This window comes from Thunnus thynnus, chromosome 22 (assembly GCF_963924715.1).
Source record: "Thunnus thynnus chromosome 22, fThuThy2.1, whole genome shotgun sequence".
NCBI classification, from domain to species: Eukaryota; Metazoa; Chordata; class Actinopteri; order Scombriformes; family Scombridae; genus Thunnus; species Thunnus thynnus.
In genome coordinates, this window is record NC_089538.1 from 4,545,604 (window position 1) to 4,566,141 (window position 20,538).

At 36.8% G+C, this 20,538-nt stretch overlaps 1 protein-coding gene and 1 long non-coding RNA gene across 5 annotated transcripts; one reads left to right on the forward strand and one right to left on the reverse strand.

Annotated features, from left to right (window-relative positions):
- The first annotated feature begins 3,536 nt into the window (after positions 1 to 3,536).
- Positions 3,537 to 4,877, forward strand: LOC137174587 (uncharacterized). The gene is made up of 4 exons (XR_010925408.1): positions 3,537 to 3,622; positions 3,944 to 3,973; positions 4,504 to 4,609; positions 4,794 to 4,877. It is a non-coding gene; the product is annotated as an uncharacterized lncRNA (long non-coding RNA).
- Positions 4,878 to 5,076: 199 nt separating this feature from the next.
- LOC137174584 (uncharacterized) lies at positions 5,077 to 18,988 on the reverse strand. Of its 4 annotated transcripts, none has more exons than XM_067579970.1 (5): positions 18,923 to 18,988; positions 17,247 to 17,636; positions 15,938 to 16,336; positions 5,379 to 5,495; positions 5,077 to 5,271 (listed from the first exon to the last, which is right to left on the reverse strand). In XM_067579970.1, the coding sequence occupies exons 1-5, from the start codon at positions 18,978 to 18,980 to the stop codon at positions 5,180 to 5,182; spliced, it is 1,056 nt and encodes a 351-aa protein (XP_067436071.1). In that variant the 5' UTR covers positions 18,981 to 18,988; the 3' UTR covers positions 5,077 to 5,179. The 4 variants fall into 4 exon arrangements, with proteins under 4 accessions (XP_067436071.1, XP_067436075.1, XP_067436073.1 ...); XM_067579974.1 differs by lacking the exons at positions 5,077 to 5,271; positions 15,938 to 16,336; positions 17,247 to 17,636; positions 18,923 to 18,988 and adding exons at positions 8,307 to 8,407; positions 9,931 to 10,044; positions 10,321 to 10,698; positions 11,275 to 11,583 and having other exon boundaries at positions 5,284 to 5,495; XM_067579972.1 differs by lacking the exons at positions 5,077 to 5,271; positions 5,379 to 5,495; positions 15,938 to 16,336; positions 17,247 to 17,636; positions 18,923 to 18,988 and adding exons at positions 7,470 to 7,686; positions 8,307 to 8,407; positions 9,931 to 10,044; positions 10,321 to 10,698; positions 11,275 to 11,579.
- Between the last annotated feature and the right edge of the window lie 1,550 nt (positions 18,989 to 20,538).

A 20,538-nucleotide genomic window follows, 5' to 3' on the forward strand; every position in this document is an offset into this window, starting at 1 on the left:
TAAGTACATTTACTCAAGTGCTGCACTTAAGTACAATTTTGAGGTACTTTTACTTTCCATTTCATGCTGTTGTAAAGTTCTACTACACTACATTTCAGAGGGATTTATGTTATTTACTCCCCTTAACTATTTACTCCACTACTTGTATTTTCCATTTATAGTTAAAAATCAAATTATACATTCATACAATATGATGCAGTACCATTACTACTAATCTACCCAGTAGTGTATAAAGTATCTAAAGTTGGCTCCACATTGACAAACTAAAACATTAAAATGTTTTGACATGTATTTGTAGCAGTGATATAGTGATAAAAACAAATAATATAATATATTGTAATAATATTGCACTTTAAAAGAAGTCCTTCTGCTAAATGATACTTTAAGTACATGTGGCTGATGATACCTCTGTACTTTCACTTCGGTAACATTTTGAATTCAGGAATTGAGTATTTTTACATCGTTGTATTTTTACTTTTACTTTAGTAAAGGGTCTGAATACTTTTCCCACCACTGGTTAGAGCCACTATTTATGTAGTTTTTATGTGATTGTACCATCTTTCAAATCATTTTGAAGGCGCGAGTGTTTGTTTGTAGAAATCATAGACAGTCCTGGTGGAAGTTGGTTCAGTTCACTTGTTGCTTGATTAATGAGTTTGTTGTGAGTTTGTTGCTCTGTGTCCATCAACCAGTCAGATCCATGGTCACAGGTTAAGTGTTATTTTTGGTATCACCACTAGGAGGCACTAAAGTCCTACAAAGAAGTGTTGTGGACTCACAGACCCTTCATTGGGTTTATCTTTAGAAAATACTTGTTGTACAACCAAGAATTGTGTAAACCAGCAAAGCTTTATTGAATTTCAGTCGAGAAGGTGGAAGTGTCTGGACATACAGCATCTGCAGAAGATTTGCAGGGATGCAAAAAGAATCTTTCCCGGGTGCATTAGAAGAGAGGACATGAGGTGTGATATGGATGAGAACTTGAGGTCAAGTGCAGAAGAAGTGTTGAATAGCACTGCTGTAGATTGAACCTGCAGCTCTCCTGTAGTGTTGCTGTTTTTGAGGTCAATGTGTTACGAGTGACAAAGTTTTCTTATTTAATGTTGAGACAAATGTTGTGGAACAAGAGTTTTTCATGCATGTTGTTTAAAGTTAACTCAGTATAGAGAAATCAAAATGGGAGTAACCAACTGCAAAAACTTGTCGTTTTTCTATGCAAACCTTGACATCTTGAATGTTGAACTCATCACTGTCAAATTGTAGAGGTTGAGAAAACTCAAAGGCAGCCAGTTACACAGTCTTTTTGTTTACTCTGCTGTGTCAACTTATTTTAAGAGGTTCTAATGTTGATTTAATTAAACATCTAGATCAGTTTTATCAGTTCCGCTGGTTCTGTCAACTGATGATTTGTTTGTTTACAAAGCTTAAAAGTTTAATGAAGTCAGACTCCATGATGCCTCAACAGAGCTGTGAATATAGTTTCCTGGAGGAGGAAGAGATAATAGAAGTATCAATGTGACCGACAACATAAAACCAAAGAAGAGTCAAAGTTCCCAAAATAAAAATTCATAAGGAACAAAATTCAAATTCTTCACTTTAAAACCGCAGAAACATTTGTAAAGGTTTCCTTTTTCATGCTCCGACCTTCCATGGAAGAAAAACAACAAACCAGGGAAATAGATTCAGCAGATACATGTCATGACTTTCTGCTCATCTTACAAATGTTTCAAATGTGTCTTACCTCTGTTTCTTCATGGCCTTCTAACACAGCTTCAGGTCTGTTTGATGATGCTTTGGCAGATCCATTGACGATAACCAATTACAGGACAGGTTTGTCCTGAGAAAGACGCGTGATATCACATAAAGCAGAGTGAGAAACTTTACTGCAGGAGAAAAAGTTGACAGGAAGATGCCCAAATCAACAAGAGGACCTGAAATAGAAAACAACAGGGGTGAAATCTGTGAAGAATAAAGCTACATGGTGCTGGTCTTCATGGTGCTGGTCTTGGTCTTCATGGTGCTGGTCTTCATAGTGCTGGTCTTGGTCTTCATGGTGATGGTCTTGGTCTTCATGGTGCTGGTCTTGGTCTTCATGGTGCTGGCCTTCATTGCTGGGAAAGCAGCTTGCACTAGGATTTGTGCCAAAAGTTGTAGGTGGCTCTCCAATTTTTCTAATTATTTGTAAGAAACTGCAAAACCCTCTCGGAAAAACGTCCTAGAAATGAACCATTAAATTCCTGCAAACTACATCCAAAATTTCCTGTAAATTGTTAGACAATTAAAGGAATAATAAGATAAAATAAAGTGTTACCAGAATTTTAATTCAAGGACAATAAAACTTGAACTTTAAATTTGAAGTTGAAGTCAGAGTGAAACTGTAAATCAGTCACATTTGATGGGAACTTAACAGCAAAGTTCCTGTGATGTAAATGAGATCAATAAGTCTGTACAGTCGGTCTAAATGTGTCCCAAAACATTCACTAACGTAATGTGCTGTTTCTGACATTTTGGAAATTTGTCTGATCCCAGACTTTCAAAGTTTTCGAATCTCACATTTTCCATGATGGAAGTTTGTTTTGTGGCTTTCATCAGTCTCTGTGAGTCTTTAGTCCTTGTCAGGAAGTGAGAAGTCCTCAGTAGAGGAGATCATGTCCATCAAATCATTGAGTGAGACTTGTGAAAACTTATTCTTGACCGTTAGGTTTTGTGTATTTTTGAATGATGATCATAAATAAATGATGCACCTGAAGACAAACATAGTAACCATGGAAACCTCAGCATAAATTTTCTTCTCATGTCACTTGTCTGCTATAAAAGTTGCTTTCAGTCTTTGTATTACTGGGTTGTTCATATTAATATATGTTCTGTTTCAATGTGTAATGAGTGTCTCTTTATTTGGATGTGTCTGGATGATTGTGTAGGAAAATAATGTGTCATAATAATAATAATAATAATAATAATAATAATAATAATAATAATAATAATAATGGTCATTTATCTCATCAAAGCTGAACTCTCCTCCATAAAAGCTCCATGTGCTCCAAGCAGTAAATAGTCAGCAACTGAAGTCATCATCTAACAGAAGGCTGTTGATGAGTGTTGAGGATGGTGAATGTGGGCAGGTGAGAGTGACATGAGGATTGTTTGGAGTGACACAGTTAGTACAAACTAGGGGAGCCTGAAGCGTGTCTCTACCACAACATACTGTATAAATCCTCCACATATGAACCAACTTTTTTCCATCTTTCTTATAGTTTGTATAATTGCACCAACATGTTTTGCAAAATCTCCAAAAATGTAACAGTTACATATCTGCAAATTATTATGAATATTTCCAGGAAATAAGAATAAATGCAGTGACCTGTAAAACAAAATATTACCAAAATAAGTTGTACTGAACAATGTTGATCTGATCTTAAGGAGCATGTTTGGTAAAGCTCCTTCTGGATGTTGTAGCAGTGCTCCACCTCCTGAGGGCGCAGCAGGACAAAACAAGTCAGGGAGAGAATCAGAATTCAGCAGAGAAAAAGCAATGTGTTCATCCATGATGAGTACTACTGTATACACACCTGGATGTTTCCCATTACTGCAGTTGACTGCAGTTTTCACAGATGGGCTGCAGGTTTGGACCTAAGTGGATGGATTATTGTTTTGGAGGAAAATTTTATTAATGACAGACTAACATTTACATCTGCAGGCCTGATTGTTTGTCATGAGGTGAAAAACTTTTGACCCTTTACTAAAATACATGAAGACATGGTTTATATACTGTTATAAATCTTACTAAAAGGATTTTGGTCTGGATGCTCTGAACCAATCATTGGAGGGGTCTTCCTGATGAATTAAAGACAATCACATATGTTCTGTATTATTGTATTTCATCACATCAACCTTTACATGTTTCAATTTTTTCTACACTACACTTGTTTTCTGTCTTTCTCAGAGTCACATGAGAAGAGCAATGGAACAACAGGTGAGGAACACATCAGTAACAACCTGATTTAATAGATAAAGTCCCAGTGTGGCACACGGGGTCAGTGTGGTTGAAAGCCTTGATCAAAATCAGTGACATGTCAAACATCAGCCTCTCCATTTGAATGTATATCTGTGTTGCTTCAGCTGATCTGCGGAAGGACAAATTCATTTGGTCTCCAAATTGTTGTCAAGCTTCAGAAAATGTAAAAGCTCTTTTACGTAGCAAACCAGCGTTTGCTGCTCCACCAACTGGACATTTCCTCCATTACAAGAATAATTTGACATTTTGGGAAATATGCTGATTCTCTTTCTTTCTGAGAGTTACATGACACCTTGCAGAAATATATGCCTGCATCCTTTCTTGTGATACTTGAAATGGTCAAGGTTGAACAGTTACAGGCCTCCTTCTGCAGAGATCCTTGAGATTGATCTTTTGAGATGATGCCATTTTTATTCTTAATTTCTGTTTGATTTTTCAGCCAGTTAACTCCCATTCTTTCAACTCTTTCAAACGTCTCTGTCCAGCAGCAGGTGATGTTTACCGTCTCCCAATCCATGACAGCAACATCAGGACTCTGGGTCACAACAAGTGTACCTGTTGATGAAACACCTATGAGGAGACAAAGTGATACAGGTTAGTTCATACTGCATCATTTGAGCACGAATGAAGAATTATTGACACATTTGTTTCCAACTAAACTTTAGGATTTTGTGCAGTATGGATGGCGGGGATCCCATGACATGTTTAAAATCAACAAAAATACAGAAGTGATTTGAAAGGAAAGGCTAAAATGATCTGTGTTGGTACTTACTCCAAGATGTGAGTTCACAGAGAGTGACGAGAAGAAAGCTACTCAGAGGAAACTTCATCCTTTCACACCGGTTCACCACTGACTACTGATACTCATCTCTCTACAGCTAAGTCCCTTACACTGACTGAACTCACACACGCAAAACAACACATACCAAGAATTACCTTTATTTTTATGTTTCTCACAAGTTATCGCAGAGGTGTGCAAAACCACAAGTTAACACATTGACAGACACATTTTGACGAGCTGTAAACACAGAACAGAATTTTTACTGCTGCCAGAAAGCAAAGAGTGACAGTAGTCAAGGTGACAGAAGCATCAATAACAGCTTCTACATTTTTGGAAATGTATCCTCATCAAGACGACGTAATCATAAGATGACATCATCATTTTTATCTTCTCTCTGCAACTATTTCTGTCTCATTTCCTTCCTCTTCATCTTCCTCTCTTCTGTGGGCTGAAACAGGTGTATTTTCCAGAGTGGCTGAAACATGAACACATTTATGGATCAGCTTCACGAATCTCAACACACTGTAACATGTATGCTGCTACTGCATAGTCCTGATCATTATAGTGAAAGTTACATTGTACCTGGTGTGTGTTGCTGTGTTTTGGTCCCTGAACTGTTGAGGTAGAAGAAGGTTGCAACAAGGGCGAGGATGGGCAGACATCGCAGGACATGAACTAACACTTCCTCCCTCTGAGAACCTGAAAGTCACAAAACAAAGGCAAGTGCTGAGTTACACATAAGCTGCTATTAATACCAGTAATACTTTAACCAAACATCTGACATCCATTTCTGCCTTTAAATGAAAACAAGACTAAAAGTCTACGGCCACATTAGAGGAATGAACTCAGTTCTAACGTTCCAATCTGCTGCAGCGTCACTCATCCATTCCTCATAGCTCATATTTTGCCCTTGTAGGTTCATATACTCACACTTATGCTAACTAGGAAGGTGATATCAACATCCATGAGGGATCAGTGTTTAGGGCTTGTGTCAACAACAAGCAGCAAATACAACAACTTATGGCTGAAGCTAATGTGGAAGTACCATAAAGTGCAATACCACTGACAACCACTAGATGCTCCAACTGACTCCCATTCCAAAAGCCTCAACTTCTCTCTAGAAATACTAAGTCATGGTCTCAGTCGCTAAATTCAAGCCCACTAATAAGTGTGCTGGTGGTCATTTTGGAAATGATTGCTCCATTAATAAGATTTGAAGAATTATAGTAGCTTTGATGTCTGCTGTGTGGAAAACTACTTGTCCAAAATGTCAGAATGAAAGCACAGAGACACATGTCAGCAGTGCAGTGCAGATTTATACAGTGTCAGCTACCTGCTGCTTTTTATCCTCAACATCACACACTCATCAAAGGTGATACATGTTGATTTTCAACTAGTCATTGTCACTGCAACACTTTGTATGTTGGATGTTTAATGTTGTTTGTGACATGCAGCTCAACAAACACAGCTGCTAATTCATAGACAAACATTTCTGAGAATTGTGTTCTCCCTTTGACCTCACTATATTGTCACTTTGGGTCCACGTAGGTTGTTCTAGAGTCAGAGTTAAAACTGATGGAGCTTTTGTTGTACTGGCACCAAATAGCATCAGATCATCCTGCACAGTCTCCATTTAGTGTGATTGCGGTGCAACAGCACAGTGTCTTGCAAACGTAAAGTCTCCATCCACTCAAAAATGTGTTTTTCTTCTTGTTCCTTCAGTTGGATGTTTGAGCTTCGCTGTGCAGAATGATGTATGTACAGAGTTTGTTTTCACATTCATCTGCTGAAAGTGGAAAGTTTCTCTGGGCTCATTGAAAACATGATTTTAAGGGGCGGGCCTACATGCATGATTTGCGACATCACAACTACTTTGAAATCAAACGAGCGCCAGTAAATAAAAGTGTGATGTGGAAACTTGAAGCCTCTAGTGCACATACACTGAAAATGGACTTAACAGCGAAGTAGGAGACATCTTGTGTCCAGTAGATGAAGTTTTATACGTTTAAGTGTTGTGCTTAGTCAAATCCCTTTTAGTTTACATTTATACTTTAGTTTAAATTTATACCAGCTACCACAACCCTGTGTTGCCCTTATAACATTTCTGTTCAACTTGTGGAAATCGTTTAATTTGGTGTGCTCATAAAGCTATTAATAACTACATTAATGCCTTCTTTGATTCTTGTTTGTGATGGATTTTGATATTCAAGAATGACATTTAAACACATTTCTGTTTTGCATGCACAAATCTCCCTTAAAGCAAACACTTTCAATGTTCATGCTGAAGATCTCAATTCAAAGAATACTGCACTGAGATGAATGAAAAGCAACTCATGTTTAATGTCAGCTTTGAACTGAAGAATAATTTGATGTGAGGAAACAGACATGTTATTTATAGCCATACATATTTTCAAAAAACTGAACTTAAACAACTCCATAGGGTTGATAACCATGAACTAAAACATTCAAACCAAAAAGAAAAGGCTAGTTGTGCTTCTCCACCAACTTGCCAAAGATGCCAATAAGGGTGTCCAGCTGCTCCTGATGTTTTTCTTTCTTCCTCCTTTTCATCCTCTACCTCTTCTCCTGCCTTTCAGTGTACTTCTTAAAGTATTACAACCTCATTATTCCTTTTTTTTTTTTGTTTCTTTTGTTTCTTTTTGAGCCCCCAGACAGTTGGTTTGGGGCAGTGGATGGTCCTGGAGCAGAGGTACAGGGCACTTCATTGGGCACCTCATCAGGCTCCTCTAACATCTGATGTAGAGTTCACTGCTGTAGTGATTAAGTTCAGAGGCTTGATGGAGTCCCTCTGCCTCAGATCAGTCTGTGAACTTTGTTTACTCTCTGTGTGTTCAAGGTAATCGAAGGATTCATACACTGGCACCTGACACTGAGAAAGACAGAGAGATTTTTTTTAAAAATGCAATTACACATTGTGCTGATGGTTTGATCTGCTTAAAGGTCAATATTATGATTAGACCTTTACTAATGTGCACAGTAAAAAACTGAGTAGGCGTGAGCAACAGACACTATTCATCAGAAACAGGATGTCAGTTATATTTCATAATAATTTCTCAGCACTGGAAGTTGCAGCTTAAAGTACTGCAGTTTGTGAAACATACTATTTCATTGTTTCTGACAGCGTATCAAGGCTGTAGCTTGTAATGTTGTTGTACTGGATTGCATGGATTGATGATCATATGTGTGAGTTATGTGGACAAAACATGTTTGTAATTTAGTCTAACACAAAAACACCACAAAGTACAGTCTTGAAACATAATTTTTAAATAATATATCATTACTTGCATGGCTGTTGTATTGTATATAAGGCAATGTATTACATTATAAAAGTATTTTTCTGGTCACTCATTATGCAGTATATTGGACAGCATGATCAGTTTTCACACTATTTGACTTCTCTTTCACCACACTGAACAAAAGGGAATCAGGATCATGTTTGTTGGGTAGCACAATATTAATATTTTTTCTTCAGTCTGATATTGGACTCACCCACTGAAAGGAGCCACTGGAGGAGCTGGTGCTGTGTTTGTCCATGTCTGCCACCTCAGAGTCAATGTGCGGAACCTCGTAGATCACCCTGGCTGCTATCGCTGAACCCATGAAACACACACACACACACACACCAATTATTATTGAAATTGTCAGGAAAAATGACACAAAAGCGTATTGCGTAATTATGAGATAGTAAGACATAATTATGAGATACTTAAGTCGTAATTATGGGATACTTAAGTCATAATTGTTGAACACTTAAGTCATACTTGTTGAACACAATAAAAAAATACATAAAAGCAGCAATCAGACAAAGTTAACAACTAGCAGGTAACATGGTGCATTTAGTGACTACGTAGCCCGATATTTGCCTCAGTAGTAGTAGAGACTGTAAAGTAGAGACCGCAACAGAGCTAAAAGGAGAGTGAATATTGGACATATATTCAATAGGTCGCCAGAAACACGACTCTAAATGAAAGCAAATGTTGCTCTGATGGATGATCTGATGGATGTGTAAATATGCAAACATTTGCTAACACATTTGCAATATCAACTATATAAACTAACATGTTCGTATTGGGTTTACAACTTTTTAAAAATCAGTTAATGTGGGTTTAAGAAATCATTTGAGGAGCCTGTTGGTCATCTTTAAAGCACAGTAAGGTTTAGCATTTATCAATTGCTTTTATTTACTCCTCAGTTCAAATTTAAGACAACTGACTGTACTTACTTCTTGTAGGTTTATAGAACTGTTAGGTTTGCTAAAATGTATCTCTGAATCTTTAAGTTGCTTACAACACACTGTTGCTCATGATTTCATCCTGTAAATGTATCGTCTACATTTTCTCTTGTTTTAAGTCTTTACAACTTCTTCTTTTTTGCTACTACTAATTATTGTTTTTGCTATTGGCTTTTCAGTGTTTCACGCTATGAAGCTGTTAAAGCTGGCGACCATCCAATCTCTCTCTGAACTTTTGGGTAACTCGAAGGCTTCTTGTGTCAATCTGCTTCTCACCTTCACTTTCAAAGACTTCTTATCAGCCGCAATACGCAGGTTCTTCTTTGAAATGGAGGCTATTTTTCTTTTTTTTTTAAATGTCAGGTTTTGTTTAAGTAACAATCCTCTGCTCTGTGTCCTTGCAGAAATGAAAGAAAGACATGAAAAAATATATTTTCTCACTAACATTACCAGTGTTACTGTATCTAGCATATATTTTGGGGGGTTTAGCACATGTTTTGAGATGTCTGTCTCTGAGTTTTCTGCTGCAACCTCAATAAATTGAAGGTAAATGGAATTTTTTGCACTCACAGCATTGAAAATTACATTAAAAATAATAACATGAATTACATTAAATTGCATTAATTACAATCTAAACTAGCGCTATCTCTTTCAAAAAACATTTCCAAGTTACTCACACAGATGAACTTTGAACATTCATGAAACCATTTCCTGCTGAAGAAATATTTTCAATGCGCTACACCTCCAGTGTATTTGGGTGGAGGCAGAAGACTCAGGCAAGCTGAGGCAGAAATAGCTGCATGACCAGATACCCATGAGAGGTAAGTAGGGAAATGATAAGTGTCTGATACTTGAATAATAATGCTGCATTTTTCTTTGTACCTTGTTTCCTTCGCAGTATGCAGACACAGATGAGAGTGAGGAGCAGCATTGGAGCCACTACAGCAAGGGTAATGATCAGGGGAAGTGAATTGCTGGTAAAAGATGAAAAACTCCCTTGTGAGAAAAAACACAAATGTGTCAATTATGAGATCAAGAGAGTGAATGCTTTTTACATACAATCCAATTTGTGCATGAATCTTATAGTTTATATTTGTATAACAAGCAAATAAGGTTTGACTGAGGTCATATAAGTTGTTGTTTTCTGAACAGACCTCATCCCATTCTGAATACACTTCAATAAAAGCCCCGTCCACTGTAAAATCAATATACTAGTAAACTCTTACTGCACTCTTATTGCAACACACAAGTTTCTAATGTTTTGTCACCTACCTTCTTCTGTCTTGTCCTTTATGTTGTCTCTGTCTTTAACTGTGATGACAGTACCTTTTCCTTTAGCCTCAGTGAAAACTGGTATCTCCACATTCACCTTGCAGTAGTATTTCCCTTCATCCTCTCTTGTGATATTTGTAAAGGTCAAGGTTGAACAGTTACAGGCCTCCTTCTGCAGAGATCCTTGAGATGTATTTGTTGAGTTGCAGATTCTAGTTATATTCTTTATTTCTGTTTGGTTTTTCAGCCAGTTAACTCCCACTCTTTCAACTCTTTCAGACGTCCATGTCCAGCAGCAGGTGATGTTTACCGTCTCCCCCTCCACGACAGAGACATCAGCAGTCTGGGTCACATCAACTGTGCCTGTTGATGAAACACCTGTAAAGAGACAGTAAAGAGAGATAAATGATTTGGTAATTTATCACAAGACTGTACAAATTGCATCACTACAGAAGCTAAACGTAGTGAGTAATATGTTTTTGGCACTTTTCAACAACAGGATATGTGATTCAATCTGTATTGTGGGTAAAGTTGTCAACATCCCGTAAAGTGCTGAAACATCACATCATATCACAGGTTTTCATTCCTCTTTCAGGTGAATATACTGCTCTGAAAGTGACTGTACCAAAAACATTTTTCAGTGTAAAAAGGGAGTATCAAACCATAGAAACGTATATACATATATATATATATATATATATATATATATATATATATATATATATATATATATATATATATATGAGAAGAACCAACACACATTTACTCATTGGAGTCATATTTTAAACTATTTTTGTTGGCAGGCTATAACACGCACTACAGCATTCTGATATTCTGATATTCAGTCAGTAAAGACAATAATTACAAAAACCTGTCATCATTTTGACCTTTAAGAGACGTCTTTGAGCGCATATTCTTGCACAACAGAAGCAGAATGTCTGTATTTCTACTTACTCCAAGATGAGAGATCACAGAGCGAAGCCAGAAGCAGACAGCTCAGTAGAAGCTTCATCTTTCCACAATGATTCACCTCTGACGACTGACACTTATCTCTTCACATCTGCTGCAAGTCCCTCCCAGCATACGCTCACACATGAACACACACACACAACAGAAACATACTGGGCATCAAGTGTGAAAAACCACGATGTCTGTTCCTTCCTCTTTAAGAAAGAAGGCGATGACTTTCTGTCTGTTTAATATAATTCTCACAAAAGAGTTTGAAAAAAGACATTCTGCTCTTCTGCTTGACAAAGATCCTCTTTTATTATACTCAAAATACTGACATACAGTAGGTTACTAACTAAATAGATACTGAGGAGAGAGGCATTGGAACAGTCAGTATTTCTTTTAAGAAATAAATGTATTGAGATTATAATGATGACAAGGTTTTATTCTCATAGACTGTGTTTTTTCAACATGGACTCCATTTCTAACACTAAACTCAGTCCTAAGTTCACCTGATGTATTTTTATAGTACATTCATTATCAGCATTTGAGCATCCAATAAGTGTAACCTGTAGTCATACACTGTATTTTGTTGGTTTACTTTGGTTAGAGCCAGTGGTGGAATGTAACTATGTACATTTACTCAAGTGCTGCACTTAAGTACAATTTTGAGGTACTTTTACTTTCCATTTCATGCTGCTGTAAAGTTCTACTACACTACATTTCAGAGGGATTTATGTTGCTTACTCCCCTTAACTATTTACTCCACTACTTGTATTTTCCATTTATAGTTAAAAATCAAATTATACATTCATACAATATGATGCAGTACCATTACTACTAATCTACCCAGTAGTGTATAAAGTATCTAAAGTTGGCTCCACATTGACAAACTAAAACATTAAAATGTTTTGACATGTATTTGTAGGAGTGATATAGTGATAAAAACAAATAATGTAATATATTGTAATAATATTGCACTTTAAAAGAAGTCCTTCTGCTAAATGAATACTTTTACTTTTGATACTTTAAGTGCATGTGGCTGATGATACCTCTGTACTTTCACTTCGGTAACATTTTGAATTCAGGAATTGAGTATTTTTACATCGTTGTATTTTTACTTTTACTTTAGTAAAGGGTCTGAATACTTTTCCCACCACTGGTTAGAGCCACTATTTATGTAGTTTTTATGTGATTGTACCATCTTTCAAATCATTTTGAAGGCGCGAGTGTTTGTTTGTAGAAATCATAGACAGTCCTGGTGGAAGTTGGTTCAGTTCACATAGTAACCATGGAAACCTCAGCATTTTCTACATGTCTCACCTGTCTGCTATAAAAGTTGCTTTCAGTCTTTGTATTACTGGGTTGTTCATATTAATATATGTTCTGTTTCAATGTGTCTTGAATGTCTCTTTATTTGGATGTGTCTGGATGATCATGTAGGAAAATAATGTGTCATAATAATAATAATAATAATAATAATAATAATAATAATAATAATAATAATAACAACAACAATAACAACAACAATAATAATAATAATAATAATAATAATAATAATAATAATAATAATAATAATAATAATAATAATAATAATAATAATAATAATAATGGTCATTTATCTCATCAAAGCTGAACTCTCCTCCATAAAAGCTGCATGTGCTCCAAGCAGTAAATAGTCAGCAACTGAAGTCATCATCTAACAGAAGGCTGTTGATGAGTGTTGAGGATGGTGAATGTGGGCAGGTGAGAGTGACATGAGGATTGTTTGGAGTGACACAGTTAGTACAAACTAGGGGAGTCTTACGCGTGTCTCTACCATAACATACTGTATAAATCCTCCACATATGAACCAACTTTTTTCCATCTTTCTTATAATTTGTATAATTGCACCAACATGTTTTGCAAATCTCCTAAAATGTAACAGTTACATATCTGCAAATTATTATGAATATTTCCAGGAAATTAGAATAAATGCAGTGACCTGTAAAACAAAATATTACCAAAATAAGTTGCACTAAACAACTTTACCTGAAGTCTTTGCACTTCAGTGTTACAATGCTAATGAGAGATGTCAGGTGTTATTGTTTTGTACATTTTTCACCACTAACCTGCATTGTTACCTGATCTTGAGGAGCATGTTTGGTAAAGCTCCCTCTGGATGTTGTAGCAGTGCTCCACCTCCTGAGGGCGCAGCAGGACAAAACAAGTCAGGGAGAGAATCAGAGTTGTGCAGAGAAAAAGCAATGTGTTTGCATACATACCAACATCCATGATGAGTACTACTGTATACACACCTGGATGTTTCCCATTACTGCAGTAGACTGCAGTTTTCACAGATGGGCAGCAGGTTTGAACCTAAGTGGATGGATTATTGTTTTGGAGGAAAATTTTATTAATGACAGACTAACATTTACATCTGCAGGCCTGATTGGTTGTTATGAGGTGAAAAACTTTTGACCCTTTACTAAAATACATGAAGACATGGTTTATATACTGTTATAAATCTTACTAAAAGGATTTTGGTCTGGATGCTCTGAACCAATCATTGGAGGGGTCTTCCTGATGAATTAAAGACAATCACATATGTTCTGTATTATTGTATTTCATCACATCAACCTTTACATGTTTCAATTTTTTCTACACTACACTTGTTTTCTGTCTTTCTCAGAGTCACATGAGAAGAGCAATGGAACAACAGGTGAGGAACACATCAGTAACAACCTGATTTAATAGATAAAGTCCCAGTGTGGCACATGGGGTCAGTGTGGTTGAAAGCCTTGATCAAAATTAGTGACATGTCAAACATCAGCCTCTCCATTTGAAGGTATATCTGTGTTGCTTCAGCGGATCTGTTGAAGGACAAATTCATTTGGTCTCCAAATTGTTGTCAAGCTTCAGAAAATGTAAAAGCTCTTTTACGTAGCAAACCAGCGTTTGCTGCTCCACCAACTGGACATTTCCTCCATTACAAGAATAATTTGACATTTTGGGAAATATGCTTATTCTCTTTCTTTCTGAGAGTTACATGACACCTTGCAGAAATATATGCCTGCATCCTTTCTTGTGATACTTGAAATGGTCAAGGTTGAACAGTTACAGGCCTCCTTCTGCAGAGATCCTTGAGATTGATCTTTTGAGATGATGCCATTTTTATTCTTAATTTCTGTTTGGTTTTTCAGCCAGTTAACTCCCACTCTTTCAACTCTTTCAAACGTCTCTGTCCAGCAGCAGGTGATGTTTACCGTCTCCCCCTCCATGACAGCAACATCAGGACTCTGGGTCACAACAAGTGTGCCTTTCCCTCAGAGGAAACTTCATCCTTTCACACCGGTTCACCACTGACTACTGATACTCATCTCTCTACAGCTAAGTTCCTTACACTGACTGAACTTACACACGCAAAACAACACATACCAAGAATTACCTTTATTTTTATGTTTCTCACAAGTTATCGCAGAGGTGTGCAAAACCACAAGTTAACACGTTGACAGACACATTTTGACGAGCTGTAAACACAGAACAGAATTTTTACTGCTGCCAGAAAGTACTCAAGATGACAGAAGCACTAATAAAATTTTCTACATTTTTGGAAATGTATCTTAATCAAGACAATATAATCATTAGATGACACCATCCTTTTCATCTTCTCTCTGCAACTATTTCTGTCTCATTTCCTTCCTCTTCATCTTCCTCTCTTCTGTGGGCTGAAACAGGTGTATTTTCCAGAGTGGCTGAAACATGACACATTTATGGATCAGCTTCACCAATCTCAACACACTGTAACATGTATGCTGCTACTGCATAGTCCTGATCATTATAGTGAAAGTTACATTGTACCTGGTGTGTGTTGCTGTGTTTTGGTCCCTGAACTGTTGAGGTAGAAGAAGGTTGCAACAAGGGCGAGGATGGGCAGACATCGCAGGACATGAACTAAAACTTCCTCCCTCTGAGAACCTGAAAGTCACAAGACAAAGGCAAGTGCTGAGTTACACATAAGCTGCTATTAATACCAGTAATACTTTAACCAAATACCTGACATCCATTTCTGCCTTTAAATGAAAACAAGACTAAAAGTCTACGGCCACATTAGAGAAATGAACTCAGTTCTAACGTTCCAATCTGCTGCAGTGTCACTCATCCATTCCTCATAGCTCATATTTTGCCCTTGTAGGTTCATATACTCACACTTATGCTAACTAGGAAGGCGATATCAACTTCCATGAGGGATCAGCGTTTAGGGCTTGTGTCAACAACAAGCAGCAACTACAACAACTTAAGGCTGAAGCCAATGTGGAAGTACCTTAAAAGGCAATACTACTGACAACCACTAGATGCTCCAACTGACTCCCATTCAAAAAGCCTCAATTTACACACTAAGTCATGGTCTCAATCACTAAATTCAAGCCTTATTATAAGTGTGCTGGTGGTTATTTGGAAATAATTGCTTCATTAATAGGATTTGAAGAATTATCGTAGCTCTGCTGTGTGGACAACTACTTGTCCAAAACGTCAGAATGAAAGCAGAGACACTTGTAGATTTATACAGTGTCAGCTACCTGCTGCTTTTTATCCTCAACATCACACACTCATCAAAGGTGATAAATGTTGATTTTCAACTAGTCATTGTCACTGCAACACTTTGTATGTTGGATGTTTAATCACTTACCACCAGCTGTGTTGTCTTTTGCATCGTCATGTGTGTTCTCATCTGTTCTCTCTCTGTTTTTAACTGTGATGACAGTACCTTTTCCTTTAGCCTCAGTGAAAAATGGTATCTCTACAGACACCTTGCAGAAGTATATCCCTGAATCCTTTCTTGTGATACTTGAAATGGTCAAGGTTGAACAGTTACAGGCCTCCTTCTGCAGAGATCCTTGAAATGTATTTGTTGAGATGATGCCATTTTTATTCTTAATTACTGTTTGATTTTTCAGCCAGTTAACTCCCACTGTTTCAACTCTTCCAAACGTCTCTGTCCAGTAGCAGGCGATGTTTACCATCTCCCCCTCCATGACAGAGACATCAGGACTCTGGGTCACAACAAGTGTGCCTGTTGAAGAAACACCTATGAGGAGACAGAGTGATACAGGTTAGTTTATACTGCATCATTTCAGTAGAGGTAGGAGCTGGTGTACAGTTGAGAAACAAGGTTGATAAAAGCAGTGAGGTTGAACCAAAGGCTTAAAAAGCCCCGTAGAGCTGCAGGGTTGGCTGATCATTTCTTTGTGGCTTTATCATTATAAAGGCCGCAGACATTACACATGGCCATTTGATTGATTCATTATTTATGTTTCCAATCACTCTGCAACATTCCACAGATATATAAGCAGGAAATTAGTGTAAACCAATCTCTTCTAGTTCCAGAAATATTATATTAACACCCTCATGTCAAAAAGCACAGCGATGCTTTAGCATCATACGTCACTCATCCATTCCTCATAGCTCATATTTTGCCCTTGTAGGCTCATACACTCACATTTATGCTAACTAGGAAGGTGATATCAATGTCCATGAGGGATCAGTGCTTAGGGTTTGTGTTTAAAACAAGCAGCAACCACAACAACTTAAGGCTGAAGCCAATGTGGAAGTACCATAAAGTGCAATACCTCCAACGGCCACTAGATATTCCAACTGACTCCCATTCCAAAAGCCTCAATTCAGAAATACTAAGTCATGGTCTCCTTCGCTAAATTCAAGCCCTCTAGTTGGTGGTCATTTTGGAAATGATTGCTCCATTAATAAGATTTGAAGAATTATAGTAGCTTTGATGTCTGCTGTGTGGACAACTACTTGTCCAAAACGTTAGAGTGAAAGCACAGAGACACATGTCAGCAGTGCAGTGCAGATTTATACAGTGTCAGCTACCTGCTGCTTTTTATCCTCAACATCACACACTCATCAAAGGTGATACATGTTGATTTTCAACTAGTCATTGTCACTGCAACACTTTGTATGTTGGATGTGTAATCACTTACCACCATCTGTGTTGTCTTTTGCATCGTCATGTGTGTTCTCATCTGTTCTCTCTCCGGTCTTAACTGTGATGACAGAACCATTTCCTTTAGCCACAGTTAAAAATGGTATCTCTACAGACACGTTGCAGAAGTATATCCCTGAATCCTCTCTTGTGATACTTGAAAGGGTCAAGGTCGAACATTTACAGGCCTCCTTCCGCAGAGATCCTTGAGATGTATTTGTTGAGATGATTCCATTGTTATTCCTAATTTTTGTTTGATTTTTCAGCCAGTTAACTTTCACTCTTTCAAACCTCCCCGTCCAGCAGCAGGTGATGTTTACCGTCTCCCCCTCCATGACAGAGACATCAGGAGTCTGGGTCACAACAAGTGTGCCTGTTGAAGAAACACCTGTGGGAGACACAGTGATACAGGTTAGTTTATACTGCATCATTTCAGTAAAGGTGGGAGCTGGTGTACAGTTGAGAAACAAGGTTGATAAAAGCAACATAGGCTTAAAAAGCCCCGTAGAGCTGCAGGGTTGGCTGATTATTTCTTTGTGGCTTTATCATTATAAAGGCCACAGACATTACACATGGCCATTTGATTGATTCATTATTTATGTTTCCAATCACTCTGCAACATTTCACAGAAATATAAGCAGGAAATTGTAACAAAGTAAACCAATGTCTTCCAGTTCCAAAAGTGTTATGTGAACACCCTCATCTCAAAAAAAAAAACAAAAAACCCCTGATATTACATTTCAATAACATTTTGCTAGAAATTGTGTGGAAAGCAAAACAACAAACAAACAAAAAATAAAAACACAATCCCTGAAAGTTTCTTAAACCAAAATTATTTATCAAATATAACTATTCAACTAACTAATATTTATTAGTTATTAAAAGTAATTAATTTAAAATTGCATGCACAGAATGGAATAGTTATAGTCTTGAAATATAAAACTTGAAATGAAATATTGACTGTACAAAGCAAATATGGACAAAGGACTGAAGTGTATGAAATATATGACAAGCGCAAAAATTAAGTTAAATTAAGTTCATATCAGTTATACAGTATGTTGTATATATACTGTATATATTCTTAAAGTGAAAATAGCTGAACAACATTTTAAGTCACTACCCAGATAATTACACAGTTTTACTCTGTAAATGAATACAAATCTGCTTTAGCGTCATACGTTCATACTGACCTTTGAAATGAAGTTTGCTTCTATAATCATCACCCGATCTAGAATTTTGAACATTCTCAGTAATCTGTTTCTATGTCTATACATAAGCTAGCAAACAAGTCATTTTTAATTCACTTCAATCTTTCATTTTTATTGCAATGAGAAGTATTTTGGTATGTTTACTTGTATCCACATTATTTATAATTCTTTATTTGATTCTTATCTGTAGAGTTATATTATCCACACAATAACTTCAGTATGATAAGATGAGTGAACAGTACATTTGAAGTGCTTAAATAAGTTATGTGAGGTTTCAAAGAAAACCTCCAGTCCATTATCACACCCTGAAAATTTGATTTGAAAAATCTTTAGACACTGTGACTGTAACTCTGGTTTTGATCATATGTAATGATTCACGGTTAATATGAAAAACCATCAATGTATGCAGCTTTAAACAGAGGTGATTTGAAGGTTGAAGTTGCATAATTATTACGTTTTTACTTACTCCAAGATGAGAAGGCAAGTAGAGAGGTGAGTAGCAGACCCGTCAGTAAAAGCTTCATCCTTTTAAAGCGATTCACCTTTGAATACTGAAACTCATCTCTTAAGCATCTACACACACTCACAAGATAATAGGTGCAAGGCATCATCTTCATTTGAGGTTTCTCTGAGAATTTTTGTAATGTATAAAACCATGACTAGTGTTCCCTTCTCTCTAGAAGAGTCAAAGGCAGCTATAGGTTCTATTTAATCAATCAGTCATTATTGATACAATTGTATAGAACCTTTCACACAGGTTAAATAACTGACTGAAATGTAGATGGTAAACAGTGAAACAATCTGAGAGTAATGTACACGAGAAATAAGACTTTTGAAAACGCAATAAAATAAACTAGATTTAAAAACTATACCAATAATAAAATGGAGTGAAATAAAAATTAGATTAAAAAATCTAGATAAAAAATAGCCACAATTGAAGTATGTCCTCCCCTCTCTGCCCTCACTGTGAAGCTTAAAGAAATTTAAAAAGAGAGAAAGAGAGTTTTCTTCTCTTCTGCCCTGCAGTGACAGATTCCTTTTCTTTCGTATAGTATATTTTTGCATATTTTGATATTATGCACATTATATGCACATTTGATATTTTGCAAGATTTGATGCTCCCAAATTTTCCACAGCTACAGTATATCAGAAGTATCAAAGAAAACACTTAAAGCAACAATAATCATTATTCTTTATATTTTGTGTAATGTGAAAGATCTTGCTGGTGATGATGAACCCACAGAGAATTATCACCCAACCCCACAGATGCCCTCAGTTCTTTTGAGCATTTTAGCATCTTTCAGCTCATTGTTTTGGTTTCACCGCCCACAACTTATCATTGTTTTGGTTCAGTCACAAAGCAGCAGACTTTGGTTTTCAGTTGAAAAGCTCTGATAAATTCACTCTATGTACCTGCACCAAACAGCAGACCAACAACTAGCTAGTTAGCAGCTGGCTGGGGAACACAACAGAGCCAGGAATTTCCCTCTGGAGTTTGTATTGTTCTTTCTCGACATTTTGAACATATTTTGTAGTTATTAGCACAGTATAGTGGAAATAATGTATTCCTTATAGTCACTATGTGTATAATGGCAGCTTTTTACTTGTACAATATTAAAATAAGGACAGGACATATCTGAGCAGTACTGTACAGATTTATACTGATAAGAAATACATGAGTTTGCCATAGACATTGTACTTTACCAGGTGTACTGTTGACCTGCATCATGTTGCACTTTTTTATAAGGTCTACTGAACCAGCCATTCTCAACCAGTGGGCTGCGGCCCACAGGTGGGCCTCAGAGCACCATCTAGTGGTTTCCAAATGGTTAAAAAGATTTTTCCAAATAATTTACAAAGTTTACAAAGCTAGTTATTTTTATATCTAAATAAATAAAAACATCAAATTAAAATGCATAATTTCAATGACTAGTTACATTTTAATATCACCACGCCAATAACGACACATCATTAGGTAGAGACAAACGTGTTTTGCCATTGTTAGCCAGCTAGCTTCCATGTGGGTCCTGCTTCAGAAGACATGGCTCTATCCACTGTGTTGGAAAATGAACTGATGGAACT